The 23,604-nt window shown below is 42.6% G+C and overlaps 1 protein-coding gene across 4 annotated transcripts; it reads left to right on the forward strand.

Annotated features, from left to right (window-relative positions):
- Positions 1 to 1,638: 1,638 nt before the first annotated feature.
- On the forward strand, positions 1,639 to 23,520 carry phldb3 (pleckstrin homology-like domain, family B, member 3). 4 transcript variants are annotated; one of them, XM_046399957.1, is made up of 15 exons: positions 1,639 to 2,054; positions 9,006 to 9,161; positions 9,301 to 9,411; positions 9,824 to 9,958; positions 10,319 to 10,447; positions 11,355 to 11,534; positions 14,876 to 14,986; positions 17,420 to 17,521; positions 17,863 to 17,944; positions 18,452 to 18,617; positions 19,635 to 19,716; positions 20,081 to 20,227; positions 21,179 to 21,386; positions 21,695 to 21,780; positions 22,810 to 23,520. In XM_046399957.1, exons 1-15 carry the CDS (start codon positions 1,998 to 2,000, stop codon positions 22,942 to 22,944), a joined length of 1,887 nt encoding a protein of 628 aa, XP_046255913.1. In that variant the 5' UTR covers positions 1,639 to 1,997; the 3' UTR covers positions 22,945 to 23,520. The 4 variants fall into 4 exon arrangements, with proteins under 4 accessions (XP_046255913.1, XP_046255912.1, XP_046255914.1 ...); XM_046399956.1 differs by having other exon boundaries at positions 1,666 to 2,054; positions 21,176 to 21,386; XM_046399958.1 differs by having other exon boundaries at positions 1,681 to 2,054; positions 9,013 to 9,161; positions 21,176 to 21,386.
- The last annotated feature ends 84 nt before the right edge of the window (positions 23,521 to 23,604 follow it).

Genomic DNA, 23,604 nt, shown 5'->3' on the forward strand with positions numbered 1-23,604 from the left:
GTAGCTTATAGTACTGAAAATGTTTTCCCACAATGTAAATATGTATATGTTAGTGCATAGCAAAGAGTTTTTTGTTGTTCATAAGTCCCTTGCTAAGATTTCCAACAGGAATTCACATTGCTGTCTGTACTCAGTGGTAAGTTTACAGTGACTGTCTTAATACTTCATGGTATTTTAATCTCCACTGGGGTCAATATAAGACACTGTGTTTAACTTACTCACTGGAACGTGTATCTTAAGGGACTTTATAGTCTACTCAGTCGTCCAGGTCATGGGACCTCTAATCCCAGTCAGACTGCCTTGATGGAGAGTATATTATAGTATATGATATTTATGTTAGCATCCTGAGATCCTGCAGGTGCTTTCGGTCAGTTTGTTTTATTCTGTGAAAACAATATTGATGCATGTGTTAGGGCTGTATTGTTCCTGTGCTTGCACACACCCTAAAATGATACCTTTGAAGTGGAGAACTGGTTCGGTTTTAACACCCCTTTCCTTTATTCTCCGCTATTCTGTTTGAGTTTCTGAATTCTGCGTAGGCTTATGTAAACTTATCCATTTAAGTGGTACTATCATAAATTTTCACAAAAGAACTTTTAGCCAACAATGCAGTGTGTCACATTTCATAGATGTAAAAAAAAAAAAAAATCAGACCAACTCTGCAGCTGTCAACAAAGATACAAAATGATGATGATTTGATTACTCAAAACCTCAATGTACTGCTCAGTTTGGAGTAAATTTCTAAGTGTGGGCGTGTGGAGAGACTGTGTTTGACTGACGTTGTCTTTGATGCTCTTCTTCACTCAGACGCATTCCAGCTCACCAACACCCGATGGGACATTTTGTTTGTACCGTTTGGGAGTGATTTACATTCCATTTTAATTTGGCACCCAAAATAACACTTTATGTCCACTTCAATCAGCAGCTTTAAGTTAGCATGTCATGTTGACCCCATATTGGACAGTTTGTAAAAGTACTGATTTGATCAAGCCTTTCCATGGATGGGGTGCCTAAGGTTGCTTTCCATCGCAGGTGGGGGTCGTAAGCCAGCACCTCAGTGCAGAGGCTATGTATGTTTCTCATTTCTCAGAACAACAGATGAAATCCTCTTGCATTTTCACTTTGGTGTTTTTACAAGAAAGAAGCCATCAAGAAAGGGCTTATGCCTTTAAGGTGAATAAAATGAGATTAAATGCTTTAGGCCGCACTACAAACTACACAGTTGAGCTCTATGTGCTTCTAAATGGTTAAATAGTTAACAGTTTCGTTCTAATTTATATCTGACTCCCATAACAAAACAGCTGTAATTGTAATCTTTGGAAATGTTCACCTCTGTGTGATCACTCCGTCATGGAGGGCGAGGACCAAATGACTTTTGTCATTAGAACATTAGAACATTTCTGCAGCTGACCCCAAGCTAACCTGCTCTATTTTACTGACCTCCCATGGGAGCTTGTCATTCAAAGTATTTAAGTGGTGCTTCACTTCACAGCGTGCTGGCAACATGCCTGGATGGCTCTTCCTAGTCGAGCCACTCCACAATGAGAAAGCCCCAGTTCCCAGAATAGAAATCCCATTTCGGTGCGGGACTCTCACTGCCGTCTGAACAGCGCAGAAGCCGGCGGTGAAGCCTGCTCGGCCCAGGAGAGGACATGCCTTCACCGCGACGCGTTCATTGGCCGGCGCTTCGCCTGCGTCGTCGTCGCCCTCCTGCGCGTGCTTTCACTTCAGTCTCACCTGTTGACGCCGACAGCAGTACACGCCGACCTGTCGTGTTTTCCTGGGAGGGATTGAATCAAACCAGGTGGAGATAATAATTTTAAAAGAGCCCAGCAGTGACAGTCAGCGTCACAGCAGACAGTCTGTGAGCTCGTACTTTGACTTGTGCGTCGGAAAGTGGAAGCTTTAAAAGCTTTTGGCCGGAGTGACGTTTCGACACGCTTCTTCTTCTACCGCGTTTCCCCCTCGTTGGTTTCGTCCGGTTTTGCCACTATGTTATGAACTGGATCACCGCACACAGCCGTTTGTCGCTTAGTTTGGAGCACGTTTTCCAGGTAAGACCTTTTTTGAAAATCGCTTTAACTCGCTTTTGTGTTGTTTGCACCAAGCCAGAAAATAAAACAGCTTACACAAAGCTCGTGTAGTTCCTGTTGTTGAGCATCAGCCACAAAACTACTTCCCACGCGAGACAAAAAGTCAGATGCTGCCCAGACACTAATGTGTTTGTGTGTGTAACCCATTTCACCGTGTTGGACTGCTCTTTTAATCCTTCTGCACCCACAACAAAAGAGGAATTAATAAAGCTTACTGATGTTGAGCGCACTCAACGCAGCCTCTTGCTTGAAACTAAGTGAATTCCTCGTCTGCTTTTGTTAAATAGTCACGTTTCATTGATTCATACTTCATAATGTTTTGTCCCACCCTTTGGCCCAAATACAGACCTGAGTAATTAAGATTAGTCATTCCGTATCTGTGAAAATACTCGCAGTACTTTCTCCGAGCTGAACTTGATGTTTCTCAGTCAAGCCTTGTCCCAGGACAATAATCCCTGTTTACATAAATTCTCCTTTTGTTTACAATGACCCTGAGATACCAGGCCTTTTATCCCCCCCCATCAGCACATACAAGGTAAACACAGAGGGTGGGAGTGTAGGTTGCAGAGGTTTCGCCTTGGGTTGGGAGGGTTTGCTGTCTGGGGAGATCTGCCTGAAGTTATTTGGTCTCACACACACACACACACACACACACGGCTTGTTTTGCCTGCTTTGGACAAATCTTTGTCTGAGCCCTACATCCGAGGCCTGTCATTAGTGGATCACTGTTTTCTTGCATCACAATTCCCAGAGGTTTACTCAGGCCGAAGGAATCTCCGTCAGCACAGTTGAACCTGCACAGATGCCAGGAGTTATACATACACACACAGAGCACCGAGAGATTTTCCAACAGTATATTTAAGATTTCCTAATGTGTGTAAGGCTTAAAGAAAGCTCTTTTCCTTTTGTGATACTCGGTGCATTTTAGTAGGGCTGCAGCTAATGATTTTTCACGTCAGATAGACAGCGTGACAACACCAGCGTTCACAGTGTTGCTTGCACTTATCAATTTAATATATCAGTTATTTTCCTGATTGTCAACTGATAGTGGATTTTTAGCTTGAGGGTGAGGAAATACTTTAAGTAAATACATTTGGATCGCTGAACATCAAACAAAAAGTAAAAAGTCAGGCCAAGTTCCACTGATGCCAACCAAACTTAATTAAACTCTAATTAGACTGTTTGAATATCTTCACCAGAGTTCTTCTACAGCAGCTAGTGTATAGCTTTTGATAAGGTTGGCTTCTTTTTGTTGAATTAAAAAAAAGTATTATTTTGGTATTGAGGTATTTTCGAACAGCGCCTGGCTGGTAGTCGTGCTCAAACTGTTTTATCAGCTTCCTCTACATCAGATTTATCCCGATCTTAAAGCTTATGTTCCCCTTCAAATAAAAAAACTCTGTGGGACCAACACCAGAACTTGACCACAGAAATGGCTGAAAAATCTTCACCACATAAAGCTGCCATTGTAGTGACTGCACAACATTTCAAACTGACATCAGCTTGTCATCCGATTTTCCACAGGAATGTAGAAAAATACACCACAAACCAACAGAATGAGCCCGAACTTTCCTTTATTATTATTGTTTGTTTTGTTTTGTTTTTTTTTACACTGGCTGGTTTCCTTTTAATAGTCAGCTTAATTTTCACTAAGTTAACTACTTGAGTCACAATGCACAATGTTGCCAGTAATTCTTTATTTTTTGCTCGTGACACTGAGCTTAACTCGCTGCATCGGTGGTTTTGTTTTATGCGATGCCACCCAAGTGTCAGGATGTCACTTTTTTTTCTCTCAGTGACAGCTGGGCCACAGCCAAAACAGCCTCCTCTCACCTGCTTTTCCTCTTCACAAACTTGTATTGTGATGACAGCTTCCTGGTCCTTGATGCCGAGCCAGCAGGAGCCACACGCAGGAAGTCCAGAGGTCACTGCTGAGTAGCCCACAATATTTAATCTGTCAAACTACAGCGTGCTCTTTGCCCGACAGAATATCAGTACGCATGAACACTCAGTCATATGTGGATTAGGTAACTTGCATATGGAGGTTTTCTCAACCAAACTTCATTCAAGACTTCATGTGTTTTTTTTGCCTTTGGTTGGAGCCATGTAGCTGGACACGAGCAAGGAACTTTAGTGTCTCCATGTTGACAATGAAAATAGGAAAATTTGTTATGCTCTGTGGAAACATTACGTGCCCAAGATGTTAATATGATGGTGTCAGGCCAAGACTGGAGGTCTGTTCTGTTTGGTTGAAGCCACAGCATATAATTGTGGTCAGTAAAAAGAATATGTGACTTGCTGCACAAGTTCACAAGGTTTAATTTTTTGGTTTTGTTCTGATGCTTTCTGGAGACGAGAGGACACCACTCTCAGTAACTGAATGAGGATTTTGTCATCTGGATGGTAGCTGCCCCTCCGGTCTGTGTTAGGGCACTGTGTTTAAGTTAATGTGGCATTTGTACAGCATTATGTGGGGGAATGTATGCTGTTGTGAGCACGACTGGTTTCACAACTCGCTAATCATTGGAAAATATTCAGAGTCCGTAAACCTAACATGACAGTCAGGGGAAGTGGAGTTGTAATCTTTTGTTTTTCAGTGTGGGTCTCAGTCTATAAGCAGGAGAGAGATCTGGTTTTGGTCAGTCCAAGGTTTATTTAATTGCAATATTCACCGCAAAGGTCTAGAAAATCTTGTAGATCTATATATCGGATCATAACTTCTAACTATGAAAGAAACCAAAAACCCCTGCACAAGATCTGATCATTTTAACAACAAAATTTCAGCCCTTAGAGACTTTGTGACTTAATGGAAAATGAATTAGAGTTTGCGGTGAGATCAGTCTTCTTCTCCATTTTGTGCCAAGCTGAGCTTCAGCCCACAGAGCTTAATACACATCATCAGTCTGTTTCTGTTTGCACTGCAGTGCAGAGTAAGCCAGAGACTAGTTCCTGTCAAAGCTGGGTCACAAAAGTCCCTCTTCCACTTTTTACACTCATTCATTAAGAGATTGAAAAGTTGTAATACACCTTTATACGTTATATTTTGCGGTTCAGTGTATATTTTCATTAGAGCCACTGATATTTATACTCTATCACAGCAAAAATTCTTATTTTGATGATTGCATCCATTTCACTCAGATCTACCTGTTGTCACATGACTGTATTTTTCTACAAAGAACTGCATTAATGTGTCTTAAACTGATCAAACTGAGTGAACTCAGAGTGACTCGACCTCCGAGCCTGTCCTTGGTGAATTAATTTGGCATTGTGCACTGCTGCCCTCTTTACAGGGCAGTTCAGCTCACATGCCCCACGTGTTCCCTGTTTTTCCTATAGTGCCCATCCACTGAATGCATACTGACAGGCTGTAATCAGCATTCACACCCACACTGAGCGTGCTGCCGTCACAGCTCTTTTGTCCTGTGCGCTGCTGCTGGAATATAGCTGTTATTCAGTGTTGACTTTATGGTTTTCTGTACACAATGCTTAACCCTGCTTTTCCTTTTAGCTGCTCAGCAGTGACTGGGGTCCTGACAGGGCCAAGGTCATTTCAGGGGGCTCCTGTGTGGTGTTTTTAATGTTTTATTAACTACCGTGCTGCGTTCAGTTTTTCTCTTTCCTGGAGGAGGAAGTTTGAAACGTGTCATGGCCTAACAGGGAACGCCACTCGGTGGAGTGGCGTTCCCTGTTAGGCCATGACAAGTGGAGGGGGAAAAAAAGTTGAATAAAGCCTTTTCAGGCTCCAGGGGGGTCTGTGTGCAGTCTGATTATGATGCCTCATGTGATGTCACTTGAGTCAACATCTTCAGCATCTTGGGGCTAACAAGTTTGACAGCGGGGGGTGGGGAAAACCCAGATGTGTGATGTGAGAAAGAAGTGATCTTACCAGACCTCTGTGGTCCGATCCTGATCTGCTTAAGGATAGAAGCTCAAGGCCACATTAGCCGCTGCTAGCATAACACGGCTAAACCCCTGACTGAATTGTTGGTGGATGAGTTGCGTTGTGGGTAATGACAAAGAAGAAGTCTGCACAATTTTTTTCGCACTTTGCTGATGTTAAATTGAATAACAGTTTCCTCATTTGTAAAAAGCCAAAATTTTGTAATAATTTTCTTCAGTTTGTAACCACTGACTCGGTCGCTGACTGTCAATGTACTAAGTGGGATTTTCTGTCTTTGCCATCAACAAACCACCACGAGAGACCCTGATGAGGCAGCCATGTTGATTTAACACACACACACAACTGGACACACAAGACACACAACTGGACACACAAGTGTTAATTGTCTGACTTCTATCTGGATTACCTGCGATCCAACACACAAGTGATATGAATGGAGATGGCTGAAAGCTCGGCGTAACCTTGGCTAATTTGAGTGCACGATGAGACGATATGACACAAGCAGCTTTCTGTTGTGCGCCCGTAAGTCTCTGACTGTGTGCGTCCACGTGTGTGTTTGTGCTGTGTTGAATCATCTGTTGCTGATCTGTGATTGATAGAGCTGTGGATTGATACAGAGTTCTGCAGTCCAGCAGAGAGTCTTGTGTTACCTCTGGCATAGTCGTTACATAACTCGTGCACACACACACACGCACACGCACATGCACACTTGATGCTGAAGTGCGTCTCTGTTCGCTCCCTCTCTGCTATCTTATTCTCCAGCGGCGCTCCCTTCCCCTCAATCAAGCCCAATTATTTCGGGCACAAAACTGTGTTTTGTTCTTTGATCTGAGTCTCAGGCTGAACTTTGCCCTTTTTTCTGCTCGTACTCTTGTATGTTATCTGTAGTTGGTGCTCTTCTTGCTGCCTCGTTCTGTCTCACTGTCTCTTGTTTTGTCACTGCTTTGTGTTTGTTTAGCCTTTTGTTGGTTTCATTTGAAAAAGCACTGTGTTAGCACGGACTTTACTCCTGGATGTCTCTCTCTCTCTGTCTCTCTCGTGTTGATAGTGTATCTGAGTGGACTTTAGCTAGAGGTCAGGCAGCAAACGCTTGCACTGATGTTTGTTTGGATTATAATGTAACTCAGTGTGAAGCTCTCTCCAGCAGCCTTGCTTTCCCTAGAAGTTTGCAGCTTTTACTGGACTACAGAGCACAGCACAAATGTTCAGTATCAAGTTAAATGATCAATACAATAAAAAAATATTAATATGTTGAGGGTTGAGGTGCATTTTTGTCTTAGTCCAGACATTTGACCTCTGAACTCTTCTGCTTTCTGTCACTGTAAACAACATTAGTTAATGAGTGGTAGTGTGCAATGAGTGGTGCTGTCATTGTTGTGATAAAAATCAAATGACACTTTAAAACAAGGGAAACTTTGATGACTCTGATGTGCAATCTGCTGCTCAGTTGCCATTTATTCTGCTGCATTCGGCTTCACTTTCTCTTACTGGAAGCATTTTCAGAACTGTGAAATGAGCTGGTTTCCTGTTGAATGCTGTGGTCAATGTGCTACAGAAAGTGCAACCTAGGGTGTGTGAGGACTTTTTATTAACTTTATACTGAACTTCTCCTCCATAAAAGCATCTGGGGATTTTTCTTTTAAAATAAAAGCGTTTTTTTTTTTTTTTAAAAAAAGATTTTCCCCTTTGAAGTCACATCAGGGACATTTATCCTTTCAGTACTTGAGAGTCAACTTTCATGTTAGGTGAATTTGTAAATTAGTTTTTATTTATTTATTTCAGGTGAGGGTTAGTAATAGTAACAGTGAGAAAACACACCTTTTTATGCTAAATTTCCCACCACACAGATCATTATATTCTTATAAACGTAGTTACTTCACACAGAGGTCATCTGGCGCTCATTTTGTAGATGCTAATGTGCAACACAAAAACCCCATGATGTTTCACCGGTTAGTACAGGCTGGTGGATGTGGAATTAAACCCATGAAGATGTCCTTCTGAAGGGAAATGTTTATATACTTTATCCCCATGAACATCATGAAGATACATGTTGCTCATTTTGGTATGTCCTGGAAACAAGACACAGGTCTTTGACACTTCACACTCCATTTCCTGCTGTTTTCTCTTGCCTCCCTCTCTCCGTCTCCGTGTCCGTCTCTGCCAGTCGTCATTTGGAAGCCCTCACTCATATCTCGGCTGTATATTTATCTCCGTGCTTCCACTCCGTCTGCATTCCCTACAGCCTAATAAGGTCTGGACACAAGTAGAGCGGGAAGGCACAGAGGGTGAGGGAAGATGGTGGGAAAAGGTTGGACAATAGAAATCAGAAGTATTTTCCCACAAGTCGGTTTTGGTCTGTGTGTTTCTGCTAGCATGCATGTTTTTGTGACCACACAATGGAGGAGTAAAGAAAAAAGAAAAGACACCAGCACAATACAGGCCTTTAGGTTGACATATTCTCAAATGTTGGGAAGCACTTTGATGTGGAACTGCAGTATATAATGATATGTGCTCATGTAAATGTACATGAATGTGACGGACAACAATAAAGTGCAACATAAAAGTACTTCAAAGTCTTTTCTGATGTTCTCCAACATTCAATTTTGTGGTCGATTTCTCCTTGTATGTTGTTCTTGTTGCATTCGTGTACCGTCTCGCTTGCTGATGCACATCAAAAGCCTCCGACAGAATAGATCGTCATTTATCACCCCTGTGTCCACACACACCCGAGACCCCGGAACACAACCACAAACCACCGGCCACATCCTGAATTCTCCCCACGCTTTCACTGTAGTTTCCTCTACGCTGCTGGTTGTTTTCTCCATCACAGGCAGCTTTCACGAAGCCCACGGGCGATTTCTGTGGTTTAAAGTGCTTATGCAGTACTGCTCAGCTGTGAACTGTCACCTGATCTCTGCTGATCTTCAGCTGTGGAGCAGATTAGATTACCACAAGATTCACTAAAGACCCCCGCTGTGTAGTTCTCTCATTAACTGCCTCCCTCGTTTCGGCCCTCAGAAATGCCCCAGCACAACATGGAAAGCCCCAGGAGCCAGTGGCAGCAGCGGATGCGGCCGCCGTGGATCACCAGAGTGGCTGGAGGCCAAAGCCCCGCCTCCTCAGGGGCGGAGTCAGATACAGAGAGTAGCAGCACGGAGAGTGAAACAGTGAGTGATGAGGTTATTGTTGATGGTGTATTATGGCCAACGACGCAATGATGGAACATGAAATCATCCCATGTTTGTAGTCTAAAGTGTTTAGCTTGCATGTGGTGACTTTGTCCACTTTGTCCTCCTTATCTGTCAGTCCTGCATTAAAAAGCAGGAGATGAACTCACTGAGGGTCCTGCCGTCGCCCTCATTGCTCCAACGGCGAATCACAGAGATCGACCAAAAGAAGGAGGAACTAAAGATCGAGGTGAGCATCTTAGATGACTCACGGTCACACAAATACATCAAATACGTCCCATTATTTGACATTTCATAGATTTAAGGGTTAATTGATTAAATTAAAGATTATTCTGCAGATGAATCAATGTGAAAACAGTTAAAAGTTGCAGCCCTGGAATAAATTAAAGAATAATGTTCGCCAACTGTTGCACAGCAGGCGGTTAAGTTTTCATTGTAGCTTCTCTTAACTGCTGAAACAAATTAACAACCAACACAATGGTGTTGGTTGTTAATTTGTTTTCAGTTGCGTCTCTGCTGAAGTCTGCGCATTCATATCTTTCCAAACGCCAAACGCAATCAGGGAGAAGGAATGCGTATCTGTGACCTGCTCGACGTCTGTTCAATGTGATTGAGCTCAGCTGCGTCTCCTGTTCTTCCAGCTGCAGCTGGAGATCGCGCTGCTGCAGGGCGAGCTGCAGACGGAGAAGACGCAGCTGCACAGACACACACAGAAGCTGCAGGCTCTGCAGCAGAAGAGCAGACAGTCGGTGAAGAGACACCCCGACAGACAGAAGGTATCGTAGAGTGAAATGGACTGAGACTCTTGTTTTTAATTGTTTGCATTGCATTTGTGCTTCATGCCGTGATTGTGTTGCGCTGTTGCGATTAATGACCGACTAAACCTTTTCTTTCTTAAAGACAGTGAAGACGTTTAAAAGGAGAGCAGAGAGAGTTGTAGACATCTGTGTGCTCAGCAATGCTCCACAAACATCAAAATGAGATCATGTCAGTGATAAGTCAGTTCCCACGAAATGCTGGAGTGGAGCTGATCTGAAATTAGATATGTGGTTGTCAAGTCTTTTGTTTTGCTTTTGAGAGTTCGGTGATGACTGCGCTCTTGCTTCACTCCTTTCTTGCCATGTCTGTAACGGCAGGAGCGAGAGAGTCTTGAGGAGGAAAGACGCAGGGTGGAGGAACTGAAGAGGAGGTGTGAGGAGAAGGAGAAACTGATCCCCAGTCAGCCAGAGAACCAGAGAGAACAGCTAAGACTGCAGCTGCAGCAGGTGAGCGACAGCAGGATTGTTGTTTTTGTACACTTTTGCAGTTCCAGACCTCCCCCTCACAGAAACACACAACAAACTCATTTAAAGATGAATCTGACTGATCGCTTTCATCATGAATTCTTTCGACCACAGTATCTGTGTGGTGAGAATCTGATATCCTGATATGTGGAGTGTTTATTTTTGCTGAATTTATTAAGGAAGAAGTGAAAGTCTAATAAACGATGTTCTTGTCAGCGATTCAAATGAAAAATAAAACCGCAAGTGCCTTTGGTTGGCTCTGGACTTCTATACGTAATGTTGTTCTTTGGTTGTACAAAGTGCAATTGTTCAGTACTGGTTCAACGTGATGTGTCACACACACACAAGCTGTAATTTTTTTCCTTGTGAATGTGACTGAACAAGATGCTTCTTTGTTTTAAAAGCAGCGTTTAGTGACAGGTTTGGTGCAGTCCAGTCTAGTGGCAGGTTGTTACTTTATGTTGTGACATGTCAGATTTATGTGGAAAGATCTTTAAGAAACTGGTTTGTCAAGAAGAACACACTGCACAGGAACAGCAGAGCAGGTACTGAGGCCGTCAGAGTTTTTGCTTTAACTTGGACTTATAATTTGACTCTTTTTGAAAATGTTTTGGATCGTTGAACCCAGTGTTTATACTAGCAAAATACCAAGAAATACAAATTCCCATATGTCGTTTTTTGAATAATAAAAACATTAAGATAAAATGTATGTTTTCACAGAAGAAAAAAAATCTGAATGTTTCCTTGAAATTATTGGAATTTTCAATATAAATAATATACATTTGCCGTCCAACATTTTAACACTTTTACAATCTGACCCCACAGTATGACATATAAACAAGGCCTGTTTAGTGGTTGTATGAGACTAAATTATGGGTCTTCCATGCAGGAGAAAGAGGTGATGGAAGTGGCGGTCCGGACCTTTGAGGACTGGGAGTTTCGTGTTCTGGAGCGAGAGAGCGGCATCGACAATGAGGACGACAGCACCGCAGAAGAGAAGGACGGAGGGAGTGAAGGGGAGATGGAGAAGGAAATCTCATGTCAGCAGCATGTGGTCAACGCTGCACAGGTAAGCAACGTGCCTTCAGGAAGAATTTTCCCAAGAATTTCGCAGCTGCTCCGACGTGCTTTACGAGTTTACAGCTCATCCATGTGTCATGTGCTTGGTGTCACAGGCTACGTGGGATTGGCCTTCACACAAACTTCCCATCAAGACAGATTTATTATGTCAGACTTGTGCAATGAGCAGATTGACAAAATGACACGTCACAGCTTAATAAAATACAGTACCTGCAACGCCCTCTGCAGTGGTCAATTTTGACCAAAAAAATCTGAGTACAAGGTCCAGTTTACGAGAACAAACCTTCAAGCTCTGTCATTCATTTGTTTAGACTGTTAGTGACATGTGGGGTGTTTGTGTCCAGTTACTGGACATGTAAGGTGTTCTTGTTATTTCGTCTATCCCCTGGTTACACAAAAGTTTCTGGTTTTGTCAGTCGACGTTCATCTCATCTAAAACATTCACTTGTTGCGTCAGAACCCATAAAGATATTTTTAGCAGCGATAAACCAAGCATAATAATTGCATCATTTTGATGTTTCAGTTTTCAGTTTTCAAACCGAAACAACACGACTACACGGTAAGTTAATAAAAAACAAAACAGAACAGAACAACAGAACAAACAAAAAAAAAAAACAGATAGTAAAGCCTTAAAATCTCCAAGGGCAGCATAAGAGGACAGTTTGCAGTTCACTCCATTTATGAGGTGCATAGAAGGCTACCTGAACGCAGTTCTTTTACTGCCTGCATGACATGAGATATCTAAGGTTAGTTATCAACCTCTCCTCCTACTATCTTGATTGATTTTCTTGCTCAGCCACCCACTCCACTCCCATCTCTGTTGCTTGTGACCAATAATCAGCCCGACTTTACCAAAGCTGCTGCTTTTCTGCCGTTTGTGACTTGAGATAAAGTTGTTTTTCTTGCTGAAATCTTTGCCACCCTCCTGCAGCTGTGAGCCTCTAAAATTAATTTTCTTCTTTTCAGAGTTAAAATAAGCAGAGGGCAGAGCAGAAAGTGAACTTTAAAGCCACAAATCTGAGCTCCTCCTATAATAATCACAGAGTTTATGGCACTGATGAACCAAACTATAAATCTTGCTCAGATACTATTTTTGCGCTGTGGCACAGTGAAAATCATCATCATTATTTCGATGTAGGTTCTCAGTCTTCTGGGTCATGGTCGTTGAAGTGGTAGAAGCGAAGGCAAGCCGATATCTTTAGGTTGTTGGAGACATTACACCTCTCATCCGAATACCTGGAGCTCCCCGTCAGTCTCAGAACTGAAGAAGCCTTTCGGTGAAACGTCTTCAACAACCTGAAAGATATCCGGTTGCCTTCGCTTCTAGCGCTTCAACCATCATCATTATTGGCTTATTCATCCTGAAGGACTCGGTCCTTCACAGTCAGTACTTGCCAGGTTAAGATTTGCCTCCCCTCCAGTCTTTACCTCAGCCTCACCAACATCTCATTGACACTGTCACATGACTCTGTAGGGCAAGTTTAATGGTATCGGAGGCCACCATGCAAGAGAAATCAAAAGAGTCAGAGGGAAAGCAGAGCACATGAAAAGATGAAACACATGAGGGGATTTGGAAAGTTTTGGAGCAAGGCTACATGTCATTTTATGTCTAAAATTATTATCAGGATCATTTTGCTCACTATAAATGTTATAATTATTAATGTTGTTATTGTTGCCCTTGAGCAAGGCACTTAGCCCCCAATATGCTCCCCGGGCGCTTTATGCTGCCCACTGCTCCTGTGTGTTTCACTGCATGTAATGGATGGGTCAAATGCAGAAGATGAATTCAGTGTGTGTATGTAAAAATATATATACTGTCAATAAAGCTGATTCTTCTTCTTCTTCTAGCTATTATTGTTGATTCAGATATATTTACAGGTCAGGTGTTTAAATCAAAAAGAAGTATTCTTAAAATGAAGTCAGTTAAAGGCAGCAATAATGCCATCTTATGGTGTACCAAATTAAAAGTGTTCGTTCAAGGCATTCACCTTGAGTTTAAGGCCTGTTTTTGGAAAGCGGCGTGCGTGAAGAAGGCCTGTGATTGGCCGCACAGTTTTCTCCAGAGTAGAGCAGGCTGGATCAGATGTGTGAGAACTGCTGCCTTGCTGTACTGTGGAAGAGATGATGATCATCATTTCTAAACAGTTTGTTCTGCAGCATTGTGACTGAGTCCAGAGTAAATAAATAAATAAAAGACACTAAAATTCTTCATATTAGGATTGACATGATCATTTGAAGAAGCTGGAGCATGCAAACATTTGTAACTGCAGTGAGGCGCCGACCCTCGAATGTCATTGACCTGAACATATTTACATTTTTTGTCCCATTGTTAATTTCTTTAGGGCTAACATTTATGTGATTTGCAAAGGACGAAGAGTCTACAGACATGACGTAAACACAGCTGTGCTTTGAGCTACATGCTAACACCAAATGCTCACGGTGACAGTGCTAACATGCTAATGTTGGGCAAGCATCATGTTTACCCTTTTCACCGTGTGAACTGCTGACATTTGCTTATTGGCACAAAACACAAGCTGAGGATGACAGGAATGATTTTCAGGTACTGGATGATGAATAAAAGTATTGGACAAATTAAACAAATTTGGCATGATGACACAAATGTTGGTACCAAATTTGATGGCAATCCATCCCATATCTGTTGAGACGTTATACTCAAAACCTCTTATAATGACAGTAATTTATTATTGTTTGTAGTATTATTAATATTCTCTTTTTTTGAGAGCAAGCGCAAGCAGCTGGAAAATTTTTCATCATGTGGTGTTTGTTTACGTTCTCGCACAGGCATTCATTTACATGTCAAATTCCACAGGAACATATGAATATAGACAAGTGATAGATGGAGAAAATAATACTGGATTGTTCCTCAATTAGCTGGAGTATGTGAGAGATGAAGAGAGGGATTGTGTGATAAGGATGGTAGTTGACTCAGCTGCAGATGGCAGGTCCTCTCTATGCTCTGTCTGTCTGTCTGTCTTTCTGTCTGTCTCTCACTGCGTCACATTTGCTGTCCTAAGCCATTGATTTAATTTCGGTCCATCACCTCTTCGAGTTGCCCTCTCGGCCCTGCTGTCCCGCGTGCCTCTCGATAACTTGCATAATGGACGATTGATTTGCATCCTGTCTCGGTCTCAGCGCTCTGCTCCTTCGCTCACACAGCACACAGGCCGTCACATCGGACGTGTTAATATGATATTACATCAAAACATCATGAAAAGATTAAGTAAACTCAGGCCAGCCAGATGAGTCAGACACGGGATGTGAGATTTCTTTTGAGGAAGGTTTTTGAGGAACTTTGTTCTGAATTTTCAGGAGCGAGTCCAGCAGTTGGAGAGGCAGCTGAGGGAGATGGAGAGGGAAAAGGAGAGGGAGCTGACCGCCTTGAGGAAAGAAAAGAGGGAACTCATCCACACGAGTCAAACGGTAAGAAGGTTTTGTGATGCTCATGCTATTTGGTGATGTGCCCACTGTGGCAGTTTACACCTGGGTGTTCAGCACGGCAGAGGCAAGCACCCAGGTGTACATAGCCAATAATGTCATTTGCACCTGCGGTGGAAGTAGCCAATATAGCTATGTGTGATTGTATGGGGGTGTTGGCTGCTGTAGCCTATTGGAAATATATGTAGCCTATATGTATTTAAATCGTCAATTTCTTTATTTATGTAGTTTATTTCTATTTAATTTAATTCTCCACCGTATTCTAGTGTTTACTAAAACTGCTTTAATCCGCTCACCTTGCTTTTTCCTTCTCTCTCACACACACGAGGTTTGTTGTTGATGATGATGACGCTCGAAACAACTTGAGACTGAATGACATTAAAAAAATCAGTGCATTTACGGGATAGAGCGACATAATACCAGTTAAGTGACCTTGGATGGGGTCATTTTCTTTGATAAATAAAAAAAAAATAAAAATAATATTGCCGCAATGGGTCACCAGATATATTTCGGTGGCTGTTAGTATTCCTGTGTGCCCCAACCGAGCAAAGTCTAGAGCAGGAGAGCTCAGAAATAGCTCAGAAAATACACGCCTGGTACAGTTAATATTGGCAGGCCACCACAGATAAATAAATGAATGTATGGGAAACCTTGTAGGTTTTACTAAGTTGTTCCGTTGTCTAAAAATAACCAAGTAATTTTGTTCCTTAACCTAACAAAACTGCGACTGCAAACTGAAAATAATTTCAGAAATTAAAAAAACAAAACAAAAACACAATAGTCAGTTAATTCTAATAATTAACTAAATTAACACCATCTTAGGTGACTTGAAATCCAGTCTCGTGTGTGAAGTTCATGTGTCTGACCCACTAATTCACCATGACGGAGGCCGTTAACATCTCAACATATCTTCACTTGTGCTCAGTAGGGCGGGATTTCACAGCTAGCATCCAATCACAATCAAGCATCAAGGCAACAAGTACCAGCCAATCCCAGCAGGGTAGGACGGGCCAAGGCAGAACACCTTTAGAAAAATGGAAAAGAAAGAAAAAAACAAACAAAAAAACATGCAATACATTTTGTTGAACCAAATTCTGGGGTAAAAGAGCCAGGCGTAAATAAACACTCATGCTGAAAAAATAAGTAGCACAATTAATGTTAGAGTTTACCAGGATGCATCGAGCAGAGAAGGAAATAAAGCTTGAATTTAGATTTAGATTTCCTGTACACCAAACAATGACTGATATCAGGCTCAACCAAAGACGTTTTCCTTTTTTTTATGTAAATTTAATCAAAAACATCCAATAACTATTAGTTGTCTAACATCTTGAGGACAACCCACGCTGTGTTATCAGTGTTTAATATGACCACTTGCTGTTTCAGAGTGTGTGATTGACTTTATGACAGCCAGTCGTTTTGGCTTTTTATCACACATATGGCAGCTCCAGTTAAAGTGAGGAGGAGACAAGAGTTGGTCGAGGGAGAAGCAAATCAGGCAGAGAGAGAGAGAGAAAGATTAACTCAAGCTGGAGGGAGGGGAGGAGTAAAGCAGTGTGAGGGAGGGTGTTGCGTTTGTGAGTGTGTGTGCACATGTGTGTGGGTGTGTGAGAGGCAGAGAAGGCAAGCTGAGAGAAGTTTCACATCCTTGCAGCGAGCGGTAAGCTAAAAGAAAAGCGCTCAAATCGATGTTCACGGCCGACGGGCGTTGAGATTGTGTTTGACAGAAAACTGCCTTGAATTTTTAGTTCATTGCCTTTTCTAATGAGAGAACAGGAACAGCTGGGAGGAGGGCAGAAGGGAGTGGCAGCACAGAGGAGGAGAGGCGGACAGGACGGTGTAGAGCTGCAGTAAGGTGGCGGTTTACTTCTGACATGTGTAGTGAACTTTCAACGGTAAGAGATAGTTGTGTGTTTTATAGTCAGGAGTTTGTGAAAAATTAGTCTGGTTGTATCAAGCTTGTAGTGACACAGACTGTAAGGCACATTTCTCATAGATTTTACCAAATGTAGAATAAAAGAATACCTGAGGTATTTGGTTAAAAAGCAGCTGTTGTCTTAAAATGTTTTAAGAGTGTCCACTGTTTCCTGTGTGGAGTGCAGAAAGAGAAAGGGTTAAACTGTGGACTGCACGCGGCGACTGAATCGCTCATGTGTTTGTGAGTCAAGCAGGGAGGGAGGGTTTGAGGGAAAGATAGTGAGGGAATGATAATTTTTTAACTCATTGCAATCCCCCGTCCTTGGAAACAGAGTTTTCATTCTCAGCCAGATGTGACATGTCGAACACAGCAGCTTTCATCAGTCACCTTCCCTGCCGCTCCACCCTCATAGCGCCATCCGAAGCTCAGGGCTGAACCTTGCAGCCAGGTTTCGCCACAGATACGTTGCTGGATTTTAAAGGAAATTTAATGTGCTCCTACAGGTTCTCAAAGAGAAGAAGCTGTTCACCGATTGGTCGAACATCACCAATTCAGTCCCTTGCATGATGTCACTCTCCCCTCTGACGCTGCACAAGCCTCCTCAGGTAGGCAGCCTGTCCACATGGACATGGATTTTGGTTTCAATTAAAATATTTTATTAAATTATTGGTTAATCTGCCTTTTATTTGATCTCTTAAAATGTCCAACAAAAGGTCCTAAGATATTCAGCTTAATGAGTTCTGAGAAAACCAATAGAATATCAACATTTTAGAGGCTTGAAGCTGAGAATCTTTGATATTGGTGCTTAAAATGACCTAAATGTTTAATCATTTATCAATCAAAATAAATCGAACGTGTTCATGTCAGATTTCGGGCCGGTCCTTTCAGCTCCGGTTGGAAGCTGAAGTTGTCTGCCTCACAGCTCATACTTAGACTGTTTTTATAGGAACCATGCAAAGAATCTGTCAGTTTGCCCAGAAGACGGAGTTCGCATCGCAAACTCACCGACAGGCCGCTCTCAGCACACGGTGAGCTTCTACCAGCCATCTTTATTCTGTCTTCTATTGTGCTCTGCATTTGCTTAAGCTGAGAGCACCATGACACAGAACAATAAACACACACTCTCTGCACTCATGTGCTCATTTCGTCTGACTGTTTGCTCAGTTCCCTCCCTTTTAGTCAAATCACAGGTGTGTCAGAAGAGACGGCAGGTCGTTAGGTAGGGAGCAAAATTTACCTGACCAGACCGGATGAGCTGGGGAAGGGCATGAACGCTTCCCAGTAATATCTGTTTTTCCACACACACCTATCTGTCACCAAATATCCAAGTAGCCTGATCTACAAGTTCATGTCAGGTCTTGTCAGGTGCCAAGTGCTCCTTACTTTTTCTTGGTCTCTTCCTGAGTGCTGTGGCTGACAATTTGTGATCCATTGTCTCAAAAAACTCTTCCATGCCACTTCTGATTTAAATCTATTCATGCATACCAAAGTGTGTTGGTCTCCCTTGTCTTTCTCTGTCTCGTTTCATCTCTCAGCGTTGGTCCGGACTCTTCCAGACAGCCAGACCCCGGTGGCTTTCACACCCCCCCTCCCGCCCCACAGGCTCAGCAACGGGCACGGCGTCGGACACAAACCTGGGACCAGTAACGGCGGCGGGTTCATCACTCCGTGTAACAGTGCGACAAGCTCTCGCGCCGCCAGGTCAGTTTCTTCGCTGCTCGCTGCTTACTTTTAAAGAGCAGAACTGAAGAGTGGATTTCAAGGCCTCTTAGAATGTGAACGCAGCAGTAGGGGCAGGTATCCACGCTTTCTAGATCTTATCTTTGCTCACATAATTGGTGAAATCTGCAGTGTGTGAGATGAGGTATGGCTGACACAAAAGACTGTTCCAGTTTATTAAATCATGGGTCTTGGTTTCATAGTTTTGGCCTCACGTTGTAGTCAACAAAGTAATCGTTGATCTGGGAGTCTTGACAGAGCAGCAAACATGACCAGTCAGACAATCAGGCAGGTAGTAACAAGCCAACAGCTCATTAACCAGATCATCTAAAGCTCTTTATTTGGAGGTAAGACTGCAAGTGAGAGCAACGGAAACCAAATTAGACCAATCAGAATAATCATTAAAGGAATATTACAATTTTTAAGTACAGGGACGAATGATTCCAGTGATAGCACGATGACTTTGACTCTGGATGGTCAGTTTGACTGTTTAGAAGAATTTGGTCTTCTGTTCCAGGCTCTACAAACTAAATCAAGAATACAACTCAAGTTTGTTTGTTTGTTGAGGAATATTTTACAATGAAAGCAACATGTGAGACGGCATTTGGCTGATTGGGATGAGCGGTAGTTGTCTCACGTTGTCATGTTGCACTGAAATGTCACATACTGATTGACAAGCCTCCTTAATAGCTTACAAGTTAAGCTCTGGATGAAGATTTAATGAAGCTCAAAGATTTTATTTGGTTTGCTGTATGGTCTGCGTTATGCTGTGTAAATGATTCATAACAGCTTGTGTTTGTTGTAGTAGCCGCTGTGCTAACTGTGTAACGTTGGACTGATTCACGGTGACATATTTTTATCTCGGGAAAGAATTGAATTGCAGTCCCACTCCTGATTTAGTTTGATTCTGCTTTTGTGGATTTTAACCGCCTACACGTTCCGCAGCTGTTTGTATCTTAACCTTTGCTGCAGTTCTGATTAATGTAATTCCTGTCGCAGCCCGTCTCTGCTGGATCTCGTGGAGATCGAGAGGAAACTGAGGGAAGCCAAGGCGGAGAGAGAGAAGCTGCTGAGGGAGAGGGTGAGTCACCTGCCGTGGGAAACACTCGTCAACACCTCTAATCAGCCGGGACGCACCGTTTTAGACACGGCTGTCTGATCACTGACACCCATTCAGCTCGCACATGATGGTCCAAGAAAACAGCTAGCAGATGTGTGAATGTTCTCTAATGCATGTTTGCAGCACGGGTGATTGCCAGGATCGAAAAATGTGTAACCAAATGATTGAGCGCGTGTAGAGTGTGAAACGAGAAAGAGGAACTTTCAGTGTACTCTGATGGAGCAGTTTCGTTATTGTCTTTACACGTTTGTCACCCTGAAGGGGAGCCATCACGTATTTTGTAGGAAGGCTGATGGCTAATAATTCCATCCTTGTGTGCACCCAGGAAGAGCGACGGCGGTTGTTGTTGGACGAGAGAAGGCAGAGGGAGCTAAACTCTCCCAGGACAGGACCACTGGAGCCAAATCCCCAACAAAGACCAGAACTTGAACCAGTGGAGCAACCACAGGCCATTTCTCCCCCAAACTCCCCGGTATGTATGAAATGACACCCGCAAAGCAGCGTTAAATACCCTGGAAACATATTTTCTCAGTCGCCTTCTTACTGTGAGCAGTGGACAGTTTAGAAATGATCAGACCTGATACATTACCCACAATGCATTCTGACAGTTTGGTCAGAGGTTTGGCTCCTAGTAGAAGCTAATGTAGCTTTGAGCCACAGATGAGGAGCGAGCTAAGCTAAGCTGCGGCTTCTTTGATATGTGGTTTTCAGAAGGGTTTTAATATCCACTGAGTTTTTAAGATTTCATTTTAAAACAAAAAATAAAGTCCCTTCTGATTTAGCCACGGTTCAGTTGCTTGTCGGGTGCAGTGACAAGTGGAGTTAATGAAAATTCACCGCTTGTGCACTTGAACAGTTCAGTTTTAGAACAGAAAAGGTTACACATTGTTTAAGTGATTTTGTAAGGACTATGGATTAAAAAAAATAATCCATAATAATACATGATACACATACACATAATAAATACAGGAGAGGATGAAGTGTCCCGACATTTAATATCCCGTATAGATCTAGAGCCAAAAACACTGGATCTTACATTTCCCATAATGCAACTGCATAGCCTGGTAAGCACCGCATCTTTCAAACTTCACTCTCCCATTTTGTATTTAAATTTAAATAATGGTTTCTGACTTGATAAAGCTCCTCTGCTGCCACTCAAGACATCATGCAACTGTTTTTCACAGGTTGAGCAGAATCCCCCTCAACTAACAAATTCACTTTGATATACAGTACAATACAGTGTTCTTCCTATCACGATGCCGTTACATTTTTACCACCCAATCACCAGACGTCTCGCACTCAAAAACAAGTTTAGCCATAAAAAAAGGGATTTTGAATGTTATTACTGTTTCCTCAATTTTCATGCAAAATTGAGCGTTTCTTTCCAACCACATCTAAACTCCCATTCTGTGTCCCACAGCAGCGCAGCCTGCCCCTTTTCCTGTCTCCCAACTTTGACCTGCGGGCCCACTTGGAGTCTCTGGGTCACGGAGTGGCCGACTGCACTGACCTGCGGCTGACGCCTCGACGCTGTGCGGGATTCCTTACCAAGCGAGGGGGGAGGGTCAAGACGTGGAAGAAGAGGTGGTTCCTGTTTGACATGGACCACAAACGACTAGCCTACTATACAGGTTAGACTGGCTGGGAGACTGGTGTGTACACATGCTGACAGTGTGTTTACATGAAGAAAAGCCTCCTGCGCCTCCACAATAGCTCACTGAAAGTCCGACCTGTTGTAAAATAATATTGCATCATAACCAGCTGCCATCCTCTGCTAATGTTGCTTTATATTCTGTTGTCTCTATGTTCTGTTTTTTAAATTCATACACATCCAGAGCAGAAACAGGTTTTATGGCTTAAATGGATCCATGAAGTCCTTCTGAGTATGTTGTTACAGCATTATTATTTTTTTTTATAACTTTCTCTCCCTTTGCTGCAGACTGTGATGAGAGGAAGCTAAAGGGAGTCATCTACTTCCAGGCCATAGAAGAAGTTTACTACGACCATCTACGAACAGCCACTTCTGTGAGTTCTCACACAACACGCAAAGAGTGTTTCCGACTGAGAGTCTGTGCCAAACCTCTGGACTTTGAATCTGCAGGGGAAGGACAGTGTGGTTCAGTCGTGAATCAATAAACATCTGTCAAAGTTGGACTAACATGGATGCACACATCCCTAAAGATACTGTGAACTTCAGTTAAGGTCTCTGCTTTAATCTGATAGGTTAGGGCACTACTTCAACTGAACTAGAGCTACATCTAAATCTCATGTGATTTGGAGATTTACTCCCCATGTCTGTGTTTATCGTAGTGTGTTCACATGACATGAAGTTTGTGTCAGTGATTTGAAGTTGCTCCTTTCCCCAAACTGGTCATTGAACAGATTATAGATGTGGCACATTAGCATGAGATTAAAGACACAGACCGTCTCTGCAATTACTGGATTAGAAATCAAAGGCTGGTAACACCAGCACTGCTGAGGTGAGATTTATGTGCTGCTGGCAAATCTTGGGTCTTAAATAAAGTGTAGGTTTATAGTTAACATGAGAAAGTCTGTCATTTACATTAGCCACCATGAGGAGTTTAGGTCTCCACTTAAATGAAAGAACAAAACAATACGGATATGCAAAGTAATTAAGCACTTTTACTCAGGTAGAACTCTGCAATTTTCAAGTCCACCTTTAGAGTGAATTAATTTACGTTTTACTCCACTGCGTCAAGTAGACAAGCTACAGTTAGTAGTTATTTTTAAGATTAAGATTTTCATTGAGTGTTTCAGACACATTTTGCCACCTAAACTTCTCACAGACAGTTTCTTGTAAGTGAAGTTCATGAAACTGATAACACAAATGTTTTTACAGTGTAGTATTGGTACATTAGCTGATTCCTCTGCTCCTCAGAGGCATAAAGATGGACCTGAGTGAGCAGTAAAACTTTATTAACCTGTTGGGTTCAGCTGGATCTCTACAGTTACGTTGAAATATTCAGCAGCTGAAGGAACGCTTCTTCTCCATCCTGTCTTATCACATTATCGCTGTCTGTGCTTTCCCTTCAGTCTCCACGGCCCAGTCTGACGTTCTGCGTGAAGACATACGACCGTCTCTTCTTCCTGGTGGCTTCCAATGCAGTATCCATGCGGATCTGGATGGACGTCATCGTCACTGCAACAGACGAGCACAGCCGTTATTGACCTCTTGCATATGGGGGCCAAGTTGCTGAATCTGTGCCTGGACTCAGGAATCTGTGGATGAAGTGCGTCGGGAGGTGCGGTGTTTGGAAGTGCCGAGCAGATGTCCACAGATGTAGTGGATGAGACTGTTACTGAAGGAGTGATGCTCTGGTGGTGACAGAGGTTCACCACTGAACCAGCTGCAAACCACGTGCAGCTTGACACACCAGCCCCCGCACTGGGTGTCTGTTACTGGGAGGTTTCACTCTTTGAGCATGGCCTCCCCCTGCTGGTCACAGTCCAGCATTACAGGACTGGTGGACACTACAACACACTACAACAGGGACATCATAATAACACTGACTGTGTAATGCATTCCAATGTAACAGTATACCTGTTGACTGTTGAGAGTTTATTTGTGCTGTATTTTGTTTTGGATTGCTTTGTATTGTCGAGTGTTTCCGCTCACATGTCCATATCCTGTACCTTTCATGAATTAAGTTATTATTTGGAGATTTTATATGGGTTTGATATACAGAAAAAAAAATGAAGACATATGCTGTTATGAAAGCACAATTAAATGTTTATTCATAAAAAGGTTGTTTTTGTTTGTTATTTTTTACCAGCTTAAATCTTTACTGACATTAAATAACAACAGAAGAAAACAGTTTGGGAAATACA

Source organism: Scatophagus argus, chromosome 9, assembly GCF_020382885.2.
Source record: "Scatophagus argus isolate fScaArg1 chromosome 9, fScaArg1.pri, whole genome shotgun sequence".
Classification (NCBI taxonomy): Eukaryota; Metazoa; Chordata; class Actinopteri; family Scatophagidae; genus Scatophagus; species Scatophagus argus.